Source organism: Phragmites australis, chromosome 24 (assembly GCF_958298935.1).
Source record: "Phragmites australis chromosome 24, lpPhrAust1.1, whole genome shotgun sequence".
In the NCBI taxonomy this organism is placed as follows: Eukaryota; Viridiplantae; Streptophyta; class Magnoliopsida; order Poales; family Poaceae; genus Phragmites; species Phragmites australis.
The window spans coordinates 240,699-260,080 of record NC_084944.1 but is presented as its reverse complement, the minus strand read 5'-3'; the positions used below and the strand labels follow the sequence as shown (position 1 = coordinate 260,080).

At 45.8% G+C, this 19,382-nt stretch overlaps 2 protein-coding genes across 4 annotated transcripts; one reads left to right on the top strand and one right to left on the bottom strand.

The window, feature by feature from the left end:
• Nucleotides 1-5,009: 5,009 nt before the first annotated feature.
• On the top strand, nt 5,010-8,801 carry LOC133907967 (WEB family protein At3g02930, chloroplastic-like). The gene is made up of 3 exons (XM_062350107.1): nt 5,010-5,144; nt 5,867-6,110; nt 6,201-8,801. Exons 1-3 carry the CDS (start codon nt 5,125-5,127, stop codon nt 8,799-8,801), a joined length of 2,865 nt encoding a protein of 954 aa, XP_062206091.1. The 5' UTR covers nt 5,010-5,124.
• A 426-nt stretch (nt 8,802-9,227) lies between these two features.
• Nucleotides 9,228-14,119, bottom strand: LOC133907442 (protein HAIKU1-like). 3 transcript variants are annotated; one of them, XM_062349490.1, is made up of 2 exons: nt 9,954-14,119; nt 9,228-9,844 (listed from the first exon to the last, which is right to left on the bottom strand). In XM_062349490.1, the coding sequence occupies exon 1, from the start codon at nt 13,920-13,922 to the stop codon at nt 13,017-13,019; it is 906 nt and encodes a 301-aa protein (XP_062205474.1). In that variant the 5' UTR covers nt 13,923-14,119; the 3' UTR covers nt 9,228-9,844; nt 9,954-13,016. The 3 variants fall into 3 exon arrangements, with proteins under 3 accessions (XP_062205474.1, XP_062205476.1, XP_062205477.1); XM_062349492.1 differs by having other exon boundaries at nt 9,981-14,119; XM_062349493.1 differs by having other exon boundaries at nt 12,897-14,119.
• Between the last annotated feature and the right edge of the window lie 5,263 nt (nt 14,120-19,382).

Here is a 19,382-nt window from a genome sequence, read left to right as displayed (position 1 = left end):
TAATAACAACTCAAAGCTTAATAGAGGGGTAATGAATAGGTTCAGGGCCACCATCGATGAGCTACACTAGAAGGAAATAGATCTATAGGGCCGCAAATACACTTGGACAAACGGGCAAGACATCCCTACCATGTCTCGGATTGATAGAGTCTTCTGTTCTAGCGAATGGGGCCTGCTTTTCCCCCCTCATCCACTTTAACTGTTGCGGCTTCTACTCTGTCAGACCATTGTCCACTAGTTCTACATGGTAACCCAGGTTACAGAAAGCATCTTAGTTTCAGGTTTGAGTCCTTCTGGATTGCAAAGTCGGGGTTTCATGACGTTATGCTGGAAAGGAACATGCCAATCCATTCTGCAGATTCCATGCAATCCTTCCGCATCAGGCTCTCGCGCACGTTTAAGGCTCTCAGGACCTAGAACAGAACCAATATCGGCAACATTAAGCTACAAATGGAGATTCCTAAGTGTGTGCTTCTCTTACTGGATGTTGTGCAGGAGTCTAGGAACCTCACAACTATGGAAACACAGCTCAGAGATAGAGTGAGATGCAAATTCCCGGATCTGGTGGCCATTTAGAAGATTTAAGTGCGGCAATGCACTAGATTGACCCGTATTAGAACTGCGGACACAAGCACCAAGTTATTTTACCTGCATGCCAATGGAATGAGGAGGAAAAATTACATCCATTTGCTGCAAACAAATAGGGGGTCATGGTCACGCATGAGGAAAAAGAGGAAGAAATCCATAGACATTTCAGCATGTTATTGGGCACTTCTTTCAGGCGGGTTAGGGCTATAAATTGGAGTAGTCTTCAATTTCAAAGACCGAACCTTGTTGATTTGGACATAGATATTGATGAGGAGGGGATTAAGCAAGATGTTATGGGGTTACCAAAAGAGAAGGCGCTGGGTTCGGACGGCTTCATGGGGTGCTTCTTTGCATCTTGCTAGAACATCATCAAGAGTGAATTGGTAAAGACCATTACGTAGCTTGCAAACCTAAGAGGCCAGCGGTTGAACTTGCTAAACTCAGCCAATATCGTTCTCTTGTCCAAAAAAGAGCAATCGGGGTCTGTTGTAGATTTCAGACCTATTAGCCTATTACATAGCTTTGCAAAGATCTTCTCCAAGATCTTATCTAACTGGTTGGCGCCACATTTGCATAGCATTGTTTCTAATTGCCAAAGCGTCTATATCCGCGGGAGGAGCATACATGATACTTTCCTCCACATGCAGTTCCTCATAAAAGGACCTTCATAAGAAATGGAGACCAGCACTCTTCCTCAAGCTGGATATTAGTAAGGCCTTTGATTCTGTGCTTTAGCTGTGCCTCATCGAAATCTTATAGCAAGTTGGTTTTGAACTGAGGTGGAGAGATTGGATTTGTCTCCTCTTGGGAACTACCTCCTCAAGGGTTCTTCTCAATGGTGCGTCAGGTAAGCCATTTCAACACAAAAGAGGACTCCAGCAGGGGGATCCTCTCTCACTAATATTGTTTGCGATAGCGATGAGACCCCTTCATAGAATCTTGAGCTTAGCAAAAGAAAGGAATCTCCATGCTTCGGTTCATCCAAATTCCAACGTTCTCCAATCTGCACTTTATGTGGATGGTGATGCCTTAGTGATCAAGCCAAGGGTGCAGGAGCTAAGGACTGTTAAAGAGATCCTACAGATTTTCGTTGAGGCATTGGGTCTTCACACAAACATTCATAAGTCTGAACGTTATCCGATTAGATGCAATGGTATTGACTTGGATGAGATCTTGCAAGCTTTCCCAGTCAAAATTAAGTGTTTCCCATATATATACCTCGACCTGCCTTTGCACTTACGATAACTCCGTAAGGTTGATTACCAATCTCCAATCGATAAGCTAGCTGCAAGATTGCCTGGATGGTGGGGCAAATTCCTTACAAGAGCGGGGAGGATTGAACTGACGAACTCGATGCTAACTTCTACTGCCATCTACCATGCCACAGTTTTCAAGCTTCCAAAATAGCTTATTAAGATGATCGACAAGATCCAGAAGCGCTTCATTTGGTATGGAGGTGATGTTCCGGAGGGAAGAGGCTATAATTTGGTTAACTAGGAGGTCATGTGCAGGTCAAAATCTCTTGGCGGTGATGGCATCGTGGACTTAGATTGCTTTTGTTGGGCGCTCAGAATGCAATGGCCATGGCATTCATGGAGCAATCCAGATCACCCATGGAGCTCCTTCTCGGTTCAGTTGGATGGAAATGAAAGAGAGCTATTCGCAGCTTCAACAACTATTCAGCTTGGAGATGGAAACAGGGCAAGGTTCTGGATAGATAAGTGGTTAGGCCAGTACACGCTAGCACATCTTGCGCCAAATCTCTACAATATCACCATGCACAAAACCATTCTGTGAGTCAGGAGCTAACCATTCTGTGAGTATAAGGCACATCTAGAATTTTCAGCAATTGAAGGAATTTATTGATGTATGGTCTGTGTTAGAGGAGATTGCTTTATAGCCGGGGTAGCAGGACATGGTCACCTGGCGATGGTTTCCAAGTCGAATATACACGGCGAAATTTGCTTATGAGGCTCAATTCATTGGTGTGAGTCTACCGTTTCGGGACACATTCTTCTGGAGGGGGGAATGTTGAGCCCAAGGTTCGTTTCTTTACGTGGACGGCCATGCACTGCAAATTTCTCACGGCCGACAACTTGGAATCGAGAGGAATGGACAATTGAGTGGTATGTCCGTTGTGTCATCAGGAGACTAAAACAGCGGAACACCTCCTCCTTCACTACTCTTATGCCAAGCTTCTAACCGCCTAGGTATGGATGTGGTGCCATATTGTAGGGAACTATGAGCTGGAGCAGTAGGAATCTCTCACAGATTGGATGCATAGGTGTGCTGGTGTGCAGTAGCTGGAACAAGCAATGAGCGCAATGGGAAGACTGGTAAAATACTTTATGCTTGGTGGAACTTATGGAAAGAGCGAAATCGTCGCGTTTTCGAAGGGCACGAAGAAGTTTATATGAGTGTTGCACTCAGGACCATGAAGGAGATCAGGATCTGGCGTACAGCTATGTCCAGTGACGTTTAGTAAATCTGGTTTGTTCTTGCTTCATTTTTCTTGTGGCGGCTCTTGCTTCTTAAGTCTCTTTTATAATATTTCTGTAGGCAGCTCCTAGCTGTTAAAACTTGATACTAAAGTCTTTCCTTCGTTTCTAAAATGAATTGGTAGAGTACCTGCCCTTTGCTTAAAAGAAAGTTTTGTTTTGTACTATCTGCTTCCGAGTTGTTGGCCTGCAGTGGAGTATGTGAAGCAACCGCGACGCCGACAGCAATGCAGCAGCAGCAGCTGAAATTGATGCTATTCCATCTTTGCTCAACATGCACAACCATCTCTGAAACTGAACCTTCGTTCACATTGACATTCCCAGGGCCAGTAGTATTATTCAGCTTGAGTAGCCAGTGACTCTCTCTCCTCCCTTCAATCTGAATGCAATTCCTTTAGAAAAGCTAAGGCAACCCGAAAGATTAGGTTAGGTTAGGTTAGGTTCGGTTGGTAACATGCACTCATCACTCACTAGCTAGCCATGCATGCGTCTTCATTTCCTTTATATATATGCACGTATCATTTTCCCCTTTTGAGAGCATCATTTCGTTTCACCCCATCCCTTCTGACCACTTGCTTTCTTAATCATATTTTCTTTTTCTTTGGCTGGATCGATCTGAGTGACAGTTGAAGATGATACAACAGGCTTGCTTGCTTGGTTGGTTGTAACCGCAACGTACGTATAGGACAGACAGATTCTGTAGGTGTAGCATTAGCTGAATGAGGTAATCAGTAGCACTGGTTGTATGTGCTAGCGCCTAAAACACGAGTTCGGCGTTCGCAGTAACGAGCCTAAAAGAAATAGAGTAAGTGTAAGCTACTAATAAATATAACGTGACTGTTTCGAAATCAATAAGAATTGCTAGCTCGGCTGAAACGGGAATGGAGAAGGCCTGGGAATCTTTGTGTACTGAGTACTACTAAAGTAACTAAACAAGTGGTATGATGTTGTGCATGTGCTTGCTTAACAAACCTAGCAATTCTTATCTTGTGAGCATCATATCTGCACCTCCGACAAGAGGAACAGGAATGTCTCTCTCACATCAGAGTTACCGCAAATGTTGTCCTTTTTGACTCCATTCCCCGGTCGGATCTGAACAAGGCTGAGACAGGACACGGGTAGCCTTTTCTCATAGAACCACGCAGGCGAAGGCCTCCCTTTTTGAGTTACCTGCTGCCCTGAGATTGAAGGGACGCAGGGCAGGCGCCGGCAGTCGGCCGCACAGCACGGGGTTCTCCCGGCACAAGTCATGCGCCAGCCTGCCCAGCTTGTCAAGGTCACACGAAAATGGCTCACGGGCGGGCAATTTGCTCTACCCAAACAGCTAGCGATTTTCCACAAAAAAATCCACTTCTCGACTAAGGTACAACACATGTTTTGGGGCACCCCTAGCGGCTTTTTGGGGTCGCCGAGGCACCCAAGGTGACTCGACCGTTCAAGTACATATTTCCCGTTTTGGGTCATTTCCACGAGGCATGTTAAGTCTCTAGGTGTGAGCTACAACACACATTTTTGGATGACCAAGAAAAAAGGCCGTTCAAATCGAAGCTACCTAGGCCCAAGCAAGTACCATGCATGGGCCTAAAAAACTTTTCTTCTGGACAAATTAAAGGGAGATCCAGTCCACCCAGCTGGGACAAAACAAGGAAGGAAGGAAACACCCAGCATGCTTGACTGAACACGAGAGAGATGAACTCAGAGAGGTTGTAGTGTAGTGGGCTGCCATTTCAGGTGCTCCAGCTCAACTGAACAGCGCTGCACGTCCGTTGCATTCCCACACTAACAAATGATGGATCGATTGATTGTCTGTGTCTCTCAACATGCATGCGCTGCACGACCACCACCTCGGCTCCAGTCCATCGATCCCTTGTTATATTATTATAGCTGCTAGCTTCTTCTTCCTCCTCCTCCTCCCATAGCTTGTTTTATCGTCAACATCCCTCTCTTCCGATTGCAAACCTGAAACCAGTCTGCCTCTCATTTGCTCACTTCAACGTTGCTTGCTCGTTAACTCTCTCCGCTCCGCCGCTGTACAACAATGCTGGCTTCCAAGCCCAAGTAAGCTCCCTGTTTCTTTCTTTCCTTGCTAATAATTACGACTTCTCCTCTGCATTCATTTCCAGATGAGAACCTTTACAGTACATCATGATACTAAATGGTGGAGGGTATCATTGTTGTGATCCAACCGTTCATTTTAGTAGGTATTATTGTAATTATCTTAGTACCCTTAGGGGTAATTACGTCATTGACTGACCGGACTTCGGACCTTCGTCACCTATATCAGCCGACGGAGGGTGAAAACCCTAATAAATGAAATGAACATAACAAGTGAAAGCTTATTCGAGGAATAAACTAACATTTTAACATTCCCTAATTAAACATATAATTTACAAGTTTATTATGGTTTTTTTTTCCAATCTTACCCTTATGATACCCATGATACTCTTTTATGATACCTATGATACTGGTGGGCGATAGAGTATCATTGGATCAATCTAAACCACCGGATAAAGGAAATGGACGGCATGCACTCATTTAGGTGTACCGTAAAAGTCTTCTTCCAGATTGCTTGCTAGCTCTTATGCATGCTGATGAATTTCTACGTATCATCATAACTTTTATTTTTTTGCTAATGAAAACTTGTGCTTGCGGTTTCGGATTCAACCACCGTGCCAAGACCTGATATATATAGAAATGACACTCGATGGCAAAACACTAAATCAATTGCATGATACGTATAACACTAATAGACGGTACGTGTGTTACTGAAAATTAAGCAGGCCTGCTGCTAAACTCTCTGAAGCTTCCAACCACAAAGAAGCATCCAACCGCAGGGCTACGTCGGCACCTCGAGTTGGCAGGCCAGTAAAACCTGCAGCAGGAGGAGCAGGACCGAGCAACACTTCCCCACTGCACCGTGCCTGCATCCCGCTCGACAAGTCCATCGACCTGCCAACAAAGCCATTGCCAGGAGCAGGAGAACGCCGGTCCTTCAAGGCCGCTGCAGCCCGAACCTCGAGTGAGGTAATAAGAGAATTAACGGAAGTCTCAAGTTCTACATTCACTTATGTTATGTACCACCTGATGCTAATCCGTTTCACGTCTTGCTTTCAGAAACAGCCAAGGACTGCAAAGACATCGGAACTGCAGGCGCAGCTGGATCTTGTGCAGGAGGACCTAAAGAATGCGAGGGGGCACCTGGCCTCCATTGAGCAGGACAAAGCCCAGGCCTTCGAGGACCTGGCGCTCGCCAAGATGCTCGCCGATGACGCCCACGGGAAGCTCGAGGAGTCGCTCGTCGCGCAACGGCGGGCCGAGGAGGCGCTGGAGCTCGAGAAGTTCAAGTCCACCGAGCGCGAGCAGTCCAGCATCGAGATGGCGCACAAGATGGAAGAGGAGTGGAGGAGGAAGTACGACAACGTCAAGAAACGGCACGCCGAGGACGTTGCCTCTCTCATCGCGGTGGCCAGGGAGCTTGAAAGCGTTAAGGATGAACTGGCAGCGACGGTGCAAGCCAAGAACTCAGCTCTCAGTCATGCTGATGAGGTGCAGAAGATTGCGAACGACAACGCGAAGAAGGTGGAGATCCTGATGGCTGAACTGGCCAGGCTGAAGTCTCATCATGGCACTGAACTGGAGATCAAAGCGAAAGAAGCCACAGAAATCATCAAGAAGCTGGAGCGCGAAGCCTCTGAGTTAAGAGCTGAGCTCCACAAGGCAAAGGCGTTCGCGGAGAAGCTTGTCAAAGCAGAAGAACTGGTAGAGGGGCTCAAAGTTGACATCGCATACGCCAAGAGGGCGGAAGTGGATGCCAACCAGTCGGCACAAGAGTGGAAGAAGAAGGCGGAGTCGCTGGAAACTCGCCTTGAAGAAGTCTCACTGTTGAACAAATGCAACGAGGAGTCACTCGCGTCCTTGACAAACAGCTTTGAGGATTGCACGTCCATGCTCCAAGATAAACAATCACAAGTCCTCCATCTCAAAGAGAAGGTTGCATCCTTGGAGAAGGAAGCAAGTGGATACAAGGACGGTTTCCTTGAGACGAGCATGCAGCTCGACAAAGCAAGCAAGGAAGCATCTGAACTAGAGGAGACCATTGATAGGTTGAAGTCTGAACATCAGCTGCTGCATGAGGCACATCAACAGATTGTTGTAACCGAGAAGACAGCGAGTGCGCAGGTTTCCCATCTCACTGAAGACAAGAAAAAACTGCTCCAAGAGCTCGATAACACCAGAGAAGAGAGGGATAACGTCAAGAAGGCTGTCGGAGATTTAGCGGCTGCGCTACGTGAAGTATCATCAGAGGCAAGAGAGGCCAAGGAAAGAGTCCTTGCAAAACAGGCAGAGCTAGACAATGCACAGCTTCAGATATCAGAACTGAAGGAGGCAATGAAGAATGCAGAGGACAGGCACCAGTTAATGCTAGATGAGTCAAACTATGAGACTGCCTGCCTCAGGAAAACAGTTGAGAAAATGGGTTCAGAGGTCAAGGCATCAAAGGATGGATGGATATCCAAAGAGGCCGGGTTTGTCGATATGCTCAAGAGATCGGATGATGGAATGAGCTCTATCAATACAGAGATGAACAGGCTGACAGAGTCGCAGAGAATTGCAGAGAAGGAAGTGCAGGAGCTCAAGGCAGACAAAACCCAGTTGCTTAATAAGCTGCAAGAATTTGAATTTAAGGCGATAAATACTAGCTCGAGAGCTGAAGAAGCAATGGCAGAAAGCTCGCAACTCAAAGACCGGCTGTCCTTTAAGGAGAAGGAGGTGCTTTCTCTGAATCATGAAGTCACCGACCTGCGACTTAGAGAGCAAGCCGCATTAGAAAAAGCTAATGAGCTCTCAAAGTTGTTTGCAGAGGTGACAGCGAGAAAAGCAGAAGAGGAAGAGGCAGCAAAAAACACCGAGAAGTCCAAGTCCCTGGTCACCAAGCTGGAAATGGACAAGGTGCTAGAATCGTTGAAAGCCGCAGAGTGTGAAGCCAAGGCTGCAAAGGACGACAAGGTGCAACTGCACAACAAGCTGAGGCTACTCGAGTCCAAGATCACCGAGGCCAACCTGATTTCAGAAGAGGCAAAGATCACCAGCCTGAGGCTGAAGGAGATGCTGGAAGACAAGGACAACGAGCTCGCGAGCATTGCACAGGAGAACAACGATATGCGGGCAAGAGAAGCGGCTGCTCAAGCAAAGATCGATGAACTCGCCACGCAGCTTGCAGAGGCCACAGCCAGGAAAGGAGGAGGGTTGAATGGAGTCGTTGCAGCCAGGAGCCCAGAGAAGCAGCCCAGTGTGCTTCTGAAGCTGATGTGCTCGCCCATGCATAATGTTCGAGATGATGAACCTTGCAAGAACAGTGATCAGAGCATCCAAATGGAGGACATTAAGCATGTCGAAGTGGAGATAGTCAAGCAGGTGAAGCATGAAAAGGAGAGTGTATCAGCAGTGGACGCCAACTCTTTGGAGAACAGCAAGATCATAGAGGATGACCTGGCAAAGGAGAGGGACGATGATTCCGAGTCAAGTGACGACGACATTGAGTCACCGGGGGACGATGGACTTGTAGATCAAATGAATGGACTGCTGATCCATGGTCCGACATCATCATTCAACCAGGAGGAGCACATCCATAAGAAGAAGAAGGCTTTGCTGAAGAAATTTGGGAGCCTACTGAAGAAGAAAGCTCACTTCACCAAGCTGAGCAATCATTCCTAGCTACCAGTCCTAAGGTGACTTCAGTGAATGCCTTTCTTTTTCCTAATGAGCCATGAGTATGTGATTCAGGCTATTGGCGTTTGAACGATTTTTTGGGTTGTAGCAAGTGCTGCTGTCATTCTTGTAAACCATAAAAAGGGCACATGAGTAGTTGTATTTTCCAGAGATGCAAGAAAGCTACTTGCATCCCTGCCAATTAGTTTCTTCTGCGCCATTCAGCAATCATTCTTTTGTTGTTAATGTCAACTCAATTATTATCAGAGTTTGTACCGTTGCTGAATCATGTTCTGGATTGCTGTGACAATATCCATCTGAATGCTAAGGTCCTACGTATCTCTGGGTCCCTGACGTAGTCCTTCGTACTTACGTTGTTGAATCATAAAGTTGACTTACTGGTGCCTCTTGCAAGGGGGGTGCGACTCTATATAGTACAAAATGTATCATTAGGAAGTGTTGCCATCTAGCTAAAACGTCTTATACAAAGGATGAAATTTCAGTAACCAATAGTCCAATATCTAAAACGGATTCCTCCAGTACCATAGGTGTTAACCCAAGGGGCTTCAAGGTAGTAAGATTCACCAGGTAGCTACGTACACACACAGAGAAGTGAAAGGAAGGGAACTATGTACAGGGGTGGAAGAAGGTAGAGCTTGAGGTGACGGATTATCATGGCATGTATGGCCACATGCTGTCGCTGTTCTGGTCCGTCTGGCACTTGGTGTCGTTGAGGAACCGTTCTCCAGCATCCATTCCAGTCAAAGATTTCTGCATCCTCTACATCGCAATCAGGCAGCCCTCGACAAGCTGAAGAAATGCTAACAATCACTCATCATCTGGCCGCTGCGTTGGAGGCACACGAGACGAGATATGGAGATGGATGGAACGTCCCTGTCTCTCCAGCATAGACATTTGCTTGAACTGAAGAAGATTGAGATGCACCGGAAGATAAGTCTTCTTGAAGATCCTCAGTGGATCATGGGTGTCCATAGTTTCTCCTCCTGTTTATAGTACCTGCTGTATTCACGTACTGATCCTCAATCTTCCTGAATACCACCATATCAGGATTAAGAGATGTTAGGTACAGTCTACACAAAATTAGGACTGCTATATATCAATGCTTAATTATTGTAGGTTGTCAGTCAAACAACAGACCAGTAAGCAACAAAGCAAGCAGACGACCTGGACCAAGGAGGCACATCGCCATCATTCCCATCCTACGCTTTTCGCTATATTTTTCGTTCTCTTTTGCAAGTGCTCTCTGGTTTGATTTCTCCACAATAACAAAAGAAACCAAGAGAAAAGTAACAAGGTCGTAACAAGCATGATGATGAGACCATGATAGCCACCTGCTAGTGCCAGATCAACAGATTTGCTTGTGCTGCAGGCCTCCCTGAGTGGAGTTCGTTTCAGATTTTACTGACCAGATCGAGCAGCAAGTCTACCCTCCTCCACTCACGAGGAGCCAAATTGCTTGTTTCCAAGTCAACGGTACAACAAAGATAATATTCGATCTCATCAAATTTAAGTAGAATATGCCACATCATTTAAGTTCCATGCTAGACTGCAGAAATGTCTACGCAAGTGCCGAAATTTTCGGCTGACTTAGAGAGCTCCTTGTTCTACACGCGGTAACGCCACAATACAAGCATTACCATCCACCGGATTTTCTTATATAATCGAGCAAAGCAATCAGATGCCTTTGTCATATTCTTTTTCTGAGGATACAACTTCTAATCCTAATAAAACTAGGACATGAGCATGAAGCACATGGCTGGTTGATAATCAAGAATAGTCTAGAGAATACTTCAAGCATATCCATAACATTCTCAATGCTTGTAACTCAACTAGGATAAAAGGCATGCAGCGCATGCTTGCTAATCGGAAAAGAAAAAAAAACCTTCAAAGTTCATATTTCATACAGACAAAAAAACAAATATCAACAGAAAAAGGCACTTCAGGAAATTATCCTGACTTATTCCAGCTAACTGGAGGAGCACAGACAGTAGCAAACCGAAAAGGCACTTCATGAAAATATCCAGAATTGATAGGCCTCAATACAAACCAGACACAGCATGGAAGTGCACGTCAACAGCAATAACATGGAGAAAGTGCATAATATTTATGAGTTTAAAGTATTCCTTTCTAGACCTAGCTAAGCTAACTAAAGCATATACTTTTCCATTCCAGTGGGTAGAATGGTGAAGTGGTGTAACACCAAACATTAGATATTTAGATCTTAGGACTGACGTCTGCAATTACACTACAAAGTATATAGACATCAGCAGAATGATCTGAACAGCATAACTAAAACTACAAACACTGAACAGTGGAAAGGTCATGTTCGTACAGCATTGGTTTCTTGGGATGGCACATCATGGATATAAAATGCCATCACAAAGTGCCTAATGCGAGAACATGGCACGGAAGAACTTCGACCATGACACTAAAACAACTCACACAGGAACCATCAATAGATATACAAAGATCCAAAACTTTCAGTCTTGAATCTTAATTATAAGTAGCCATTTAAGTATCACAATTGTGCAAGGATTTCGCTTGGTAACTGCTCTAGATTCAGTAGCAAGCAAGCCATAGAGTCCAGTCTACATAAACATTTATAGATGCAGGAGGAAATACCTCAAGCCTTTTAACCGGAGTTATCTGAATTGACTTGGCAGATAGAAACCATGCATATATTCACACAACGACAAATTAAAAAAATGAAACAGAGCAGTAACAAATTCGCCACTGATTTCTACAATAGTAATTTTATAGGACATTTGTGCAAAAGTGATGATTACTTAGAAGGAGATGCAGTGCACATATAATACTAGTTGCTTACAGGAGAACAATAAGAACCACGCTTTAATTATTCCCTCTTTAGCATTGCATACCGAGGGGGTCCAGCAGAATAAGTCATATATTAATTTCTAAACAGAGGACACAAGCAAACTATAATATAGCACACAGCACATAACTATAAGATCATTTAGACAAAATGAGAATCCACACTTGGAAAAAAAATGTGTTTTGAGAACTCATGGCATAGTGTGCATCATAACCTAGAAGACCATTCCGATAGCCTGAGTTCCTACTAGGAAAAAGACTTGAACTTGGGGACTCCCATCATAGCGTGCACCAAAGGACACCACTTGAAGAAAAATCAAACAATCCGGATAATTTTTGGGCATTGAAAACTTCAAACATAAGCTATATAAGTAGTAGTATCTCCAATCATGATGTTGCATAAACTTATGGGTTCATCACCCATTGACAAGGTAAGGAAGAAAATAAGCTCACAATGTATACAAAGTCTGTACCAATATGAATAGATCTCGTTTTATATCCTGACAAGGGAATGGACCAATATTATCCTATTAAGTCAAAATTGTGATATCATAGGCAGTAACTAGGAGCCAGTTGTTTCTATGTCAAATTTACAGCAGGAATCCTGTGAAGCTTTCTGTCCAGTTCAAACACTAAAGGTCATGTAGAACTGCATATGGCCAGTTTGGAGATCAGAAAATGCCATTGCCACAGTGCCAAAATAAGCCAAAAAGCAACCTTTATCTTCCATGTGAGCACAATTAGCACATGATATGCTGTGAGTAACTAATAGTCACAATAATGATGCACCAATCTTAACACTAAGCTCTTCCTACAGTTCATGGTGTGAATGACAACATTTGTTGATAGTGATTCTCCGACCAGCTGATGTCTAGGAAGTTTATCTTCTTAGTCAAAAAGGAAAGAAAAAGGAACAGGGAAAATCATTCCATGCATTGAGAGATAGACCAAGAACAAATATCAGTTCGAGATTTGTCAGAAAGAGCTAATCTTTCTTGAACTACGGGTGTACAATTACAGGTTTCCAAGCTTAGTCACTCGATAATCTAAACTAGAACATGCCCAGTTTTACCTGTCCAACTTTTGCAGCTAAGAGAAGTGAATGAATTAAAATTTTCCCCAGTTATACAAATACAAATATATAACCAATATCCTTTACCGAGACATTACAGACAGACAGACTGACTAATCAATCACACAAGCAGTAAGTAACAGCAACAAATATGGGTGTCCAAAGTTACAACCCACCTGTGTCCTCCTGCCAACTCTGGCCGACGACCCAACTGACCTCACCGTGGCTACGCCCCTACCGTCAAATGTTACACAGCCGCCTTCACAGGGACAGCTGCTGCCGGACAGCCACCATGGCTACATATCTCTCCACCTTGGGCTCAGGATAGGCAAGAACCCTGATGGAGAAAGAAGGCCGGAGGGCGACTGCGGGAACCAGAGCCCCGGCGACGGCGGCGGCATGGGGCCTGGCCCAAGGATGCCAGTCCCCGGCAGCGGCGACAGCGCAGGGAAGTTGGGCGTGAACGGCGGCGGGTGCTGGAACCCTGGGGAGAGAAGCGGGTATGGCGACCTGGGCGTCGGCGAGAGGAGGTTCAGAAAGCCGCTTGGGGAAGGGAGTATCCCTGGAGACGGCACCGGCGGCGGAGGCGGGTGATGAGGGTGGTGCGGAGGAGGCGCCTGTCCCGCAGCTGCAGCCGCAGCCGCTGCGGCGGCCGCGGCGCCCGGCGGGGTGGCGCTGAAGAGGGAGTTTTCGAGGATGCGCATGTAGGCGGAGACCGGGGAGTCGGCCCAGGCGGGGCCGGGCGCGGGCATGTGCTGCTGCGGCTGAGGCGGCGGCGGGCGGTAGAAGACGGGATTGTTGTGGTTAGTGTTGGGGACGGTGTGGTGGGGGTGGACTGGCGGGGGGCGCGCGACGGGCGTGGCGATGGGGGGCGGGCGGATCCTCTGGAGACGCATGGAGGGGGGCTTGGGCTGCGACTGCAGCGGCGGTGGCGGGCGGTGTGATTGATGGTACTGAGGCGGCGGAGGGGACGGGGATGGGGTGCCGGCGGTGAGCTGCTGGACGATGTCGCGGAACTGGTTCTTGCTGATGTTGTAGACCTGTGGCTGCGGCTGGGGCGGGCGGGCGGCGGGCTGGGGCTGCGGCGGCGGAGGGGGCGTGGCCTTGCGGATGGAGCGGCCGAGCTTGTTGACGCCAAGGTGCGGGTTTTGGCTGGCAGCGGAGGTGCTACTGGTGCTGCTGTTGCTGGTGGTGCGATCCATGGAGTCGGATCGAGATCAGGGCGAGGTGGAGCTGATTGGGTAGTCAACTTTGAGGGAAGGAGGAGGACATGGGCGGGGCTGATTGGGTGTGGGTAAGCGGCGGAGGGGACGACGGGACGCACACGGAAGGGGAAGACGCAAGTGGAGCACTGGAGTGTGATGTGAATTCAGCTGCCTGCGCCTGCGCTTGACTTAGAGCAACTCCCAAAGCCACGTTATCCCATTCAGGGTTCAACTTATCGATTGGGGTTCGGTTACTCAGCCCATCCGGTAACCAAACATTCATGATTATCATGATAACCGTTTAAAATTTGATTAAAATTTGATTAAAATTTATTTGCTAAAATTTGAAATTTGGTTAAAAATTTATCAGCATCGCCTCTAGGTAACCGGTCGAATCGAACCGATTACCGAGTGAAATTTGGTTCAATTTTTTGAATTCAAATTCGGTTACTGTTCGGTTTCTAAAACCGGATCGGAGCAGTAAGCTCGGTAACCGCGAATTTTGACCAGTTACCGTCGATAAATTGAATAAGTGAATCAGAGAGTCTTTACTAATATGTTTACCTTTCTATTTGATATTTTTTTAGACATGCAGTTATTGGTTGGGTACTTACTTTCTCGGTATGACTTTCCAAGAATGCAGCAATGAGCGCTTTGTAGAATCATACTCTAATTGGTTTGATAAGATTGAAAGTAACTTGCATGTAATGCATATAATTTCTTACAGTTTATATAGAAGTTATGTGCACAGATTTATAACTTAATATATAAGCTATTTGTTATACAAACTATAAGTTGTGTCAACGGAATATGATATATTAATTCAGAAAAACTGCATATATCATCATACATAATTTGAAAACACTATAACTTTAGAAATATCCGTTGAAAAAATAACCGTAAGAAATATAGCTGTTACAAAAATATAATCGTTACGAATATATTGTTAGTTATAGAATACTATTAAAAATGTGTGAGAGAGTATGATGAAGAGTGAAATATGGATGTGTTGTTGGAGTAGTGGAGTAATATGGAGGGAGAATCTTTATTGATGGAAATTCATATGAGGGATATGGAGGGTGAAATATGAATGTGATGTTGGAGTTACTCTTAGATGGCAGAGGTGACGGATCGAGTGGCCACCTGTTGCTGCTGCAGCATTGGCTATCTCGCTATTTAACTTTTTGTCACTCTACCAGAGTGATAATTCCTCGTTGAGGATGACAAATAGGCCTCCTTGAGTCTATGGTAGTGGGTTGAGTGGCAAATTTTTCACTCTACCGGATGACAGAGTGGCAAAAAATCAAATACTCTCGCTGCAAGGGGGAGTCATCAATTACCGACCGACTGACTGACTGCCTGTTGAGAACACTTGTCTTCTCACTCATGTGCACACACACATCCAGGTTTTCATTTCCCGTATGATGACGGTGCTGCCAGGAAGCTTGATGCCATGATGATGATGACGAGGATGACGACAGAGACTAATTATCATCATCGGCAATGTGAGAGTATGAGGATGGGTGTAATGTTGTTGTGTATATTGTATTGAGTTTTGAGAGCTGAATATAGAGAGTACAAATGGGTTAGATATCAAGCAACATTAGAGATAGAATATGGTAGAATCTAATCCTAACCTTCTATAATAAATAAATCCTTGTGTATCCTATACCATATACTTTAATATTCCCCATAGTCGCAATAGGAGCGACGCAGATGATGATACTGGAGAGAAAGACAAATAACATCCCCCGTAGTCGAAACAACTCAATGCAAATGCTATGACTGGAGAAACCGACGAGTTGCTCATGCAGATGGTAGCCATTTGTGTCGAAGTCAAGGTAGATGAGAGCAAGGCGAGTAGTCGTGGTCAAGGATGCCGCGTGTGAGATAGTCGCGATCGACGTAGTCGTAATCAGGGTTGTCGGGTTGAGGGAACTGCACTTGAAGCCATGGGCGCCATGGAGACGGGAGCAGGGAGGCCCGAGGGAAGAAGATTGTGACGTAGACGAGACAATTATTGAGGAAGAGGGTGATGCCAAAGTCAATGCACTCGAGGTTGTCAAGGATGACACGTGCATCGAGTTTGCCAAGCTCGAGAATGCATCGGGGACGAAGGCACGTACCGGTGTTGCCAGTACCGAACGCACGAAGGTAGGCAGCCCAACCATGCGCCAATATCCGAGGGACCAACAGAGGAGGCCTCCGAGACGGTTGCGGTGCATAGAGCGGTGAGGAGGAAAGTGCCGATGTAGCCCGCGGTTGCCGGAGTAGATGAAGTGGTCGTGGAGGAGACTACGACGTTGGCGACAAGGTTATGATGAACGAAGGCAATGGAGGGAGACGGAACCAGCAGCCTGGAGCGGCGACGTTGATGACTGAGAAAGAGTGGCGGTGGTGTTCCAAGAGACACGCGTGGTCAGCTAATCAAACCGAGGGCGCGCAAGATGGTCGTGGCGAAGGCGTCCTGAGTGGTGAAGGCGATGATGAACCGGTGTGGAGCACCATGCGAACGGAGTGGCGGGGCAGCGACACGTAAGGGCATCCCTTGGAGCGTCGCGCGCCTAGTCGTGGTCGAGGGTGCTAGCCAAGGACAATTGTGGTCGAGCGACATGGTCAGGGTCGATGGTCCAGCGCGTGGTCATGGTCGGGCGGTGTGATCATGCACGTGGAGACAGAGTGGTCGAGCGCGTGGAGTCGTGGATGAAGACCACAAGTAGGTCACGGGTAGACGTGCGCAAGAGCGTGTGGTCGAGGTGGGCAGGTGGCGACCTTGCGAATGGAGACATGCGAACAAGCAATGTGGTGACAAAGACGCGCACACGGGCTTGCACCGCAGCAGGGAGTCCAGGAACGTGGACGGACGACGTGCAGGAGACAGGTGCCATGGTCAATAACGTGCGTGTGGAGGGTGACAGTGCATGGAGCTGGGCACGGGACAACGTGGATGGGCGAGGATGTGCAATGTGGTCGAGGACGTCGAGCGCACGCGCGAGGACGTCCAGACGCATGGACGTGTTGCACGTTGCACGGGAGCTGTGAAGGCGTGGCACATAGTGGACCACTGCACGATGCGTGGAGACGGGGCAGCGTGAGGAGACGGGCGATGCGCGAAGTGACGACGCGTGAATGGAGGGAGCCGGTGTTGTCATGCCGAGGTCGGAGACGCGTGAGGACTACAGAGGGTGACGGGCGATGCAAACCAATCGTAGATCAGAAAAATCAAGAGAAACGCCGATTAACGATCGGCGAGAGAGAGAAACTCGATCAAGAGATAAAAAAAGACTCTCTAAGGTGGTCGATCAATATGATCGGTGACGCGAACCCTAGGTACGAACAGCACTGCCCTCGATGAAGATCATGAAGATCGATCTCCTCAGGGGCGCGTGGTGCGGAAGCTGGTGGTGTCTAGAGTTTGTGGCTTAGGTTTAGAACCTAAACTCGTAATAACATGTGAGAGTATGAGGATTAGTGAAATATTATCATGTATATTGTATTGAGTCTCGATGACTAAATAAATAGACTATATATAACTTAGATATCAAGTAATTCTAAAGATATGATAAAATCTAATTCTAGCCTACTATAACAAATAGATCTTTATACATCTTATACTATATACTCTAACAAGCAACAACAAGTATTGCGGAAATGCTTACTGCTACTACGTACTCCACTATGGATGGTATCCCACTATCCCTACCGCATCTGGTATCTACACTGCATTGTTGAGGTGCACTGCTGCTGATGGATTTGCTGGATTCTCCACGACGACACATCGCACTCATAATCATACACATCGCACTCATAATCATCAGCAGTGGATACATGCTATTTAGTGCCGGTATCCATGTGGGGCCTTACAAGGAGAGCAGACTAACCACAACAGGTACAGCGACCGCACGGATTAATTCTACGGCGATTGCGCACCATGCATCTGTATATTCTCACTGTACAATTGCGTGTGTACTCGCTTGCTGCATACATCTGCATCCCGGCGAAGGGAGGGCGGCTCGAGAAGAAGAACCGTGCGCGTTTAGCGGCCACTTGTTGCCCGTCCCTGCCTTATATACTTATTATAGTATATAATTAGCTTCAACTCGCTAGCTCAATGCCAAATTGCCAATCGATCATCCATCTGGTTTGTAAAATCTCATTTCATGGTTTCAAGGTTCAATTTTGCTTTGCTATAGCCCACTCTCAGACGCAGATTCTTGTTTCTTCAAAAATGAAGTCATAATTTGATGGAGAGGAGATACCGAAAGTGGTGTTAGCAAATGGAAGTATGCGTTGCCACTCATGGTTTTATGCAAATTTATTTTTAAATTATCATTTTTAGGGTTTCATGGTCAAATTTTGGGACGATTTTGGTTTCTTAAAAAGCAAAGTAATAAGTTTAGGGAGCACTGCCGGATTTGGTCATAGATGCAAATGCCTTGCTGCTCAAGGTTTGACGGAAATTTATTTGTAAAATTTCATTGTACATTTTCTGGTTCAAATTTGCCTTGATATGCTCATGGTTTGATGGCAATTTCAGCTTCCTACAACGAAATCATAATTTTAGGGCGAACCCACCAATATCTTTCACAGATGCAAGTACACCTTGATGCTAAGAGTTTATGCAATTTTATTTGTAAATTTTCAGTCTATGTTTTCATCATGAATTTTCCCTTGCTATATTGAAGTCCATTTCAGTTTCATATAATTAATGAATTTATAATTTTAGAGGAAAACTACCAATTTCTTTCCCAAGTTGCAAGTACGGATTGATGTTTTTCAGGTTCAAATTTGCCTTGCTACTTACAGTTTGAGGCCAATTTTGATTTCCTAAAAGAATAACATAATGTATAGTTTAAAACTACCAAACCTATTCCCAGATGTAAGTAAACCTTTGTCACTCATGGTTTGATGCAGTTCTATTTGTAAAATTTCGCTCCATGGTTTCATGGTCAGTATTTGCCTTGCTATAAGCCCACGCCCCACAGTTTAAAGCCAACATTTGTTTCCCAAAATGGAAGTCTTAATTCTTGGGGAACATTACCAAGACTATTTCTGGATGCAAGAATGCCTTGTCGTGATATGATACAAGTTCATTTGAAAACTTTTACTTTATATTTTCAGGGTAAAATTTGTCTCGCTACAGTTTGAGCCCAATTTTTCGGTTTTGTAAAGTGATGTCATGTCACACCTGATTGTTAAAAAACAAACAAGATGTATTTTATATGTATATCAGGATCAAGTTTCCATACATACAGTAATTTTATAAATGATAACATAACAGTGTAATTAAATAACGATAATATCCATTACAAAAGGACCCGCAGTTCTTAAAGAAAACACTAAGATAGCTTCCAGCGGCAGTAGGTCTTCCATCCATCCACAGGCGTTGTCCGGGGGAGCACCAGCCTATGACATGGTCTTCAGGTCGACGTCTTCCTTCGCCTAGAACTCGGCTCC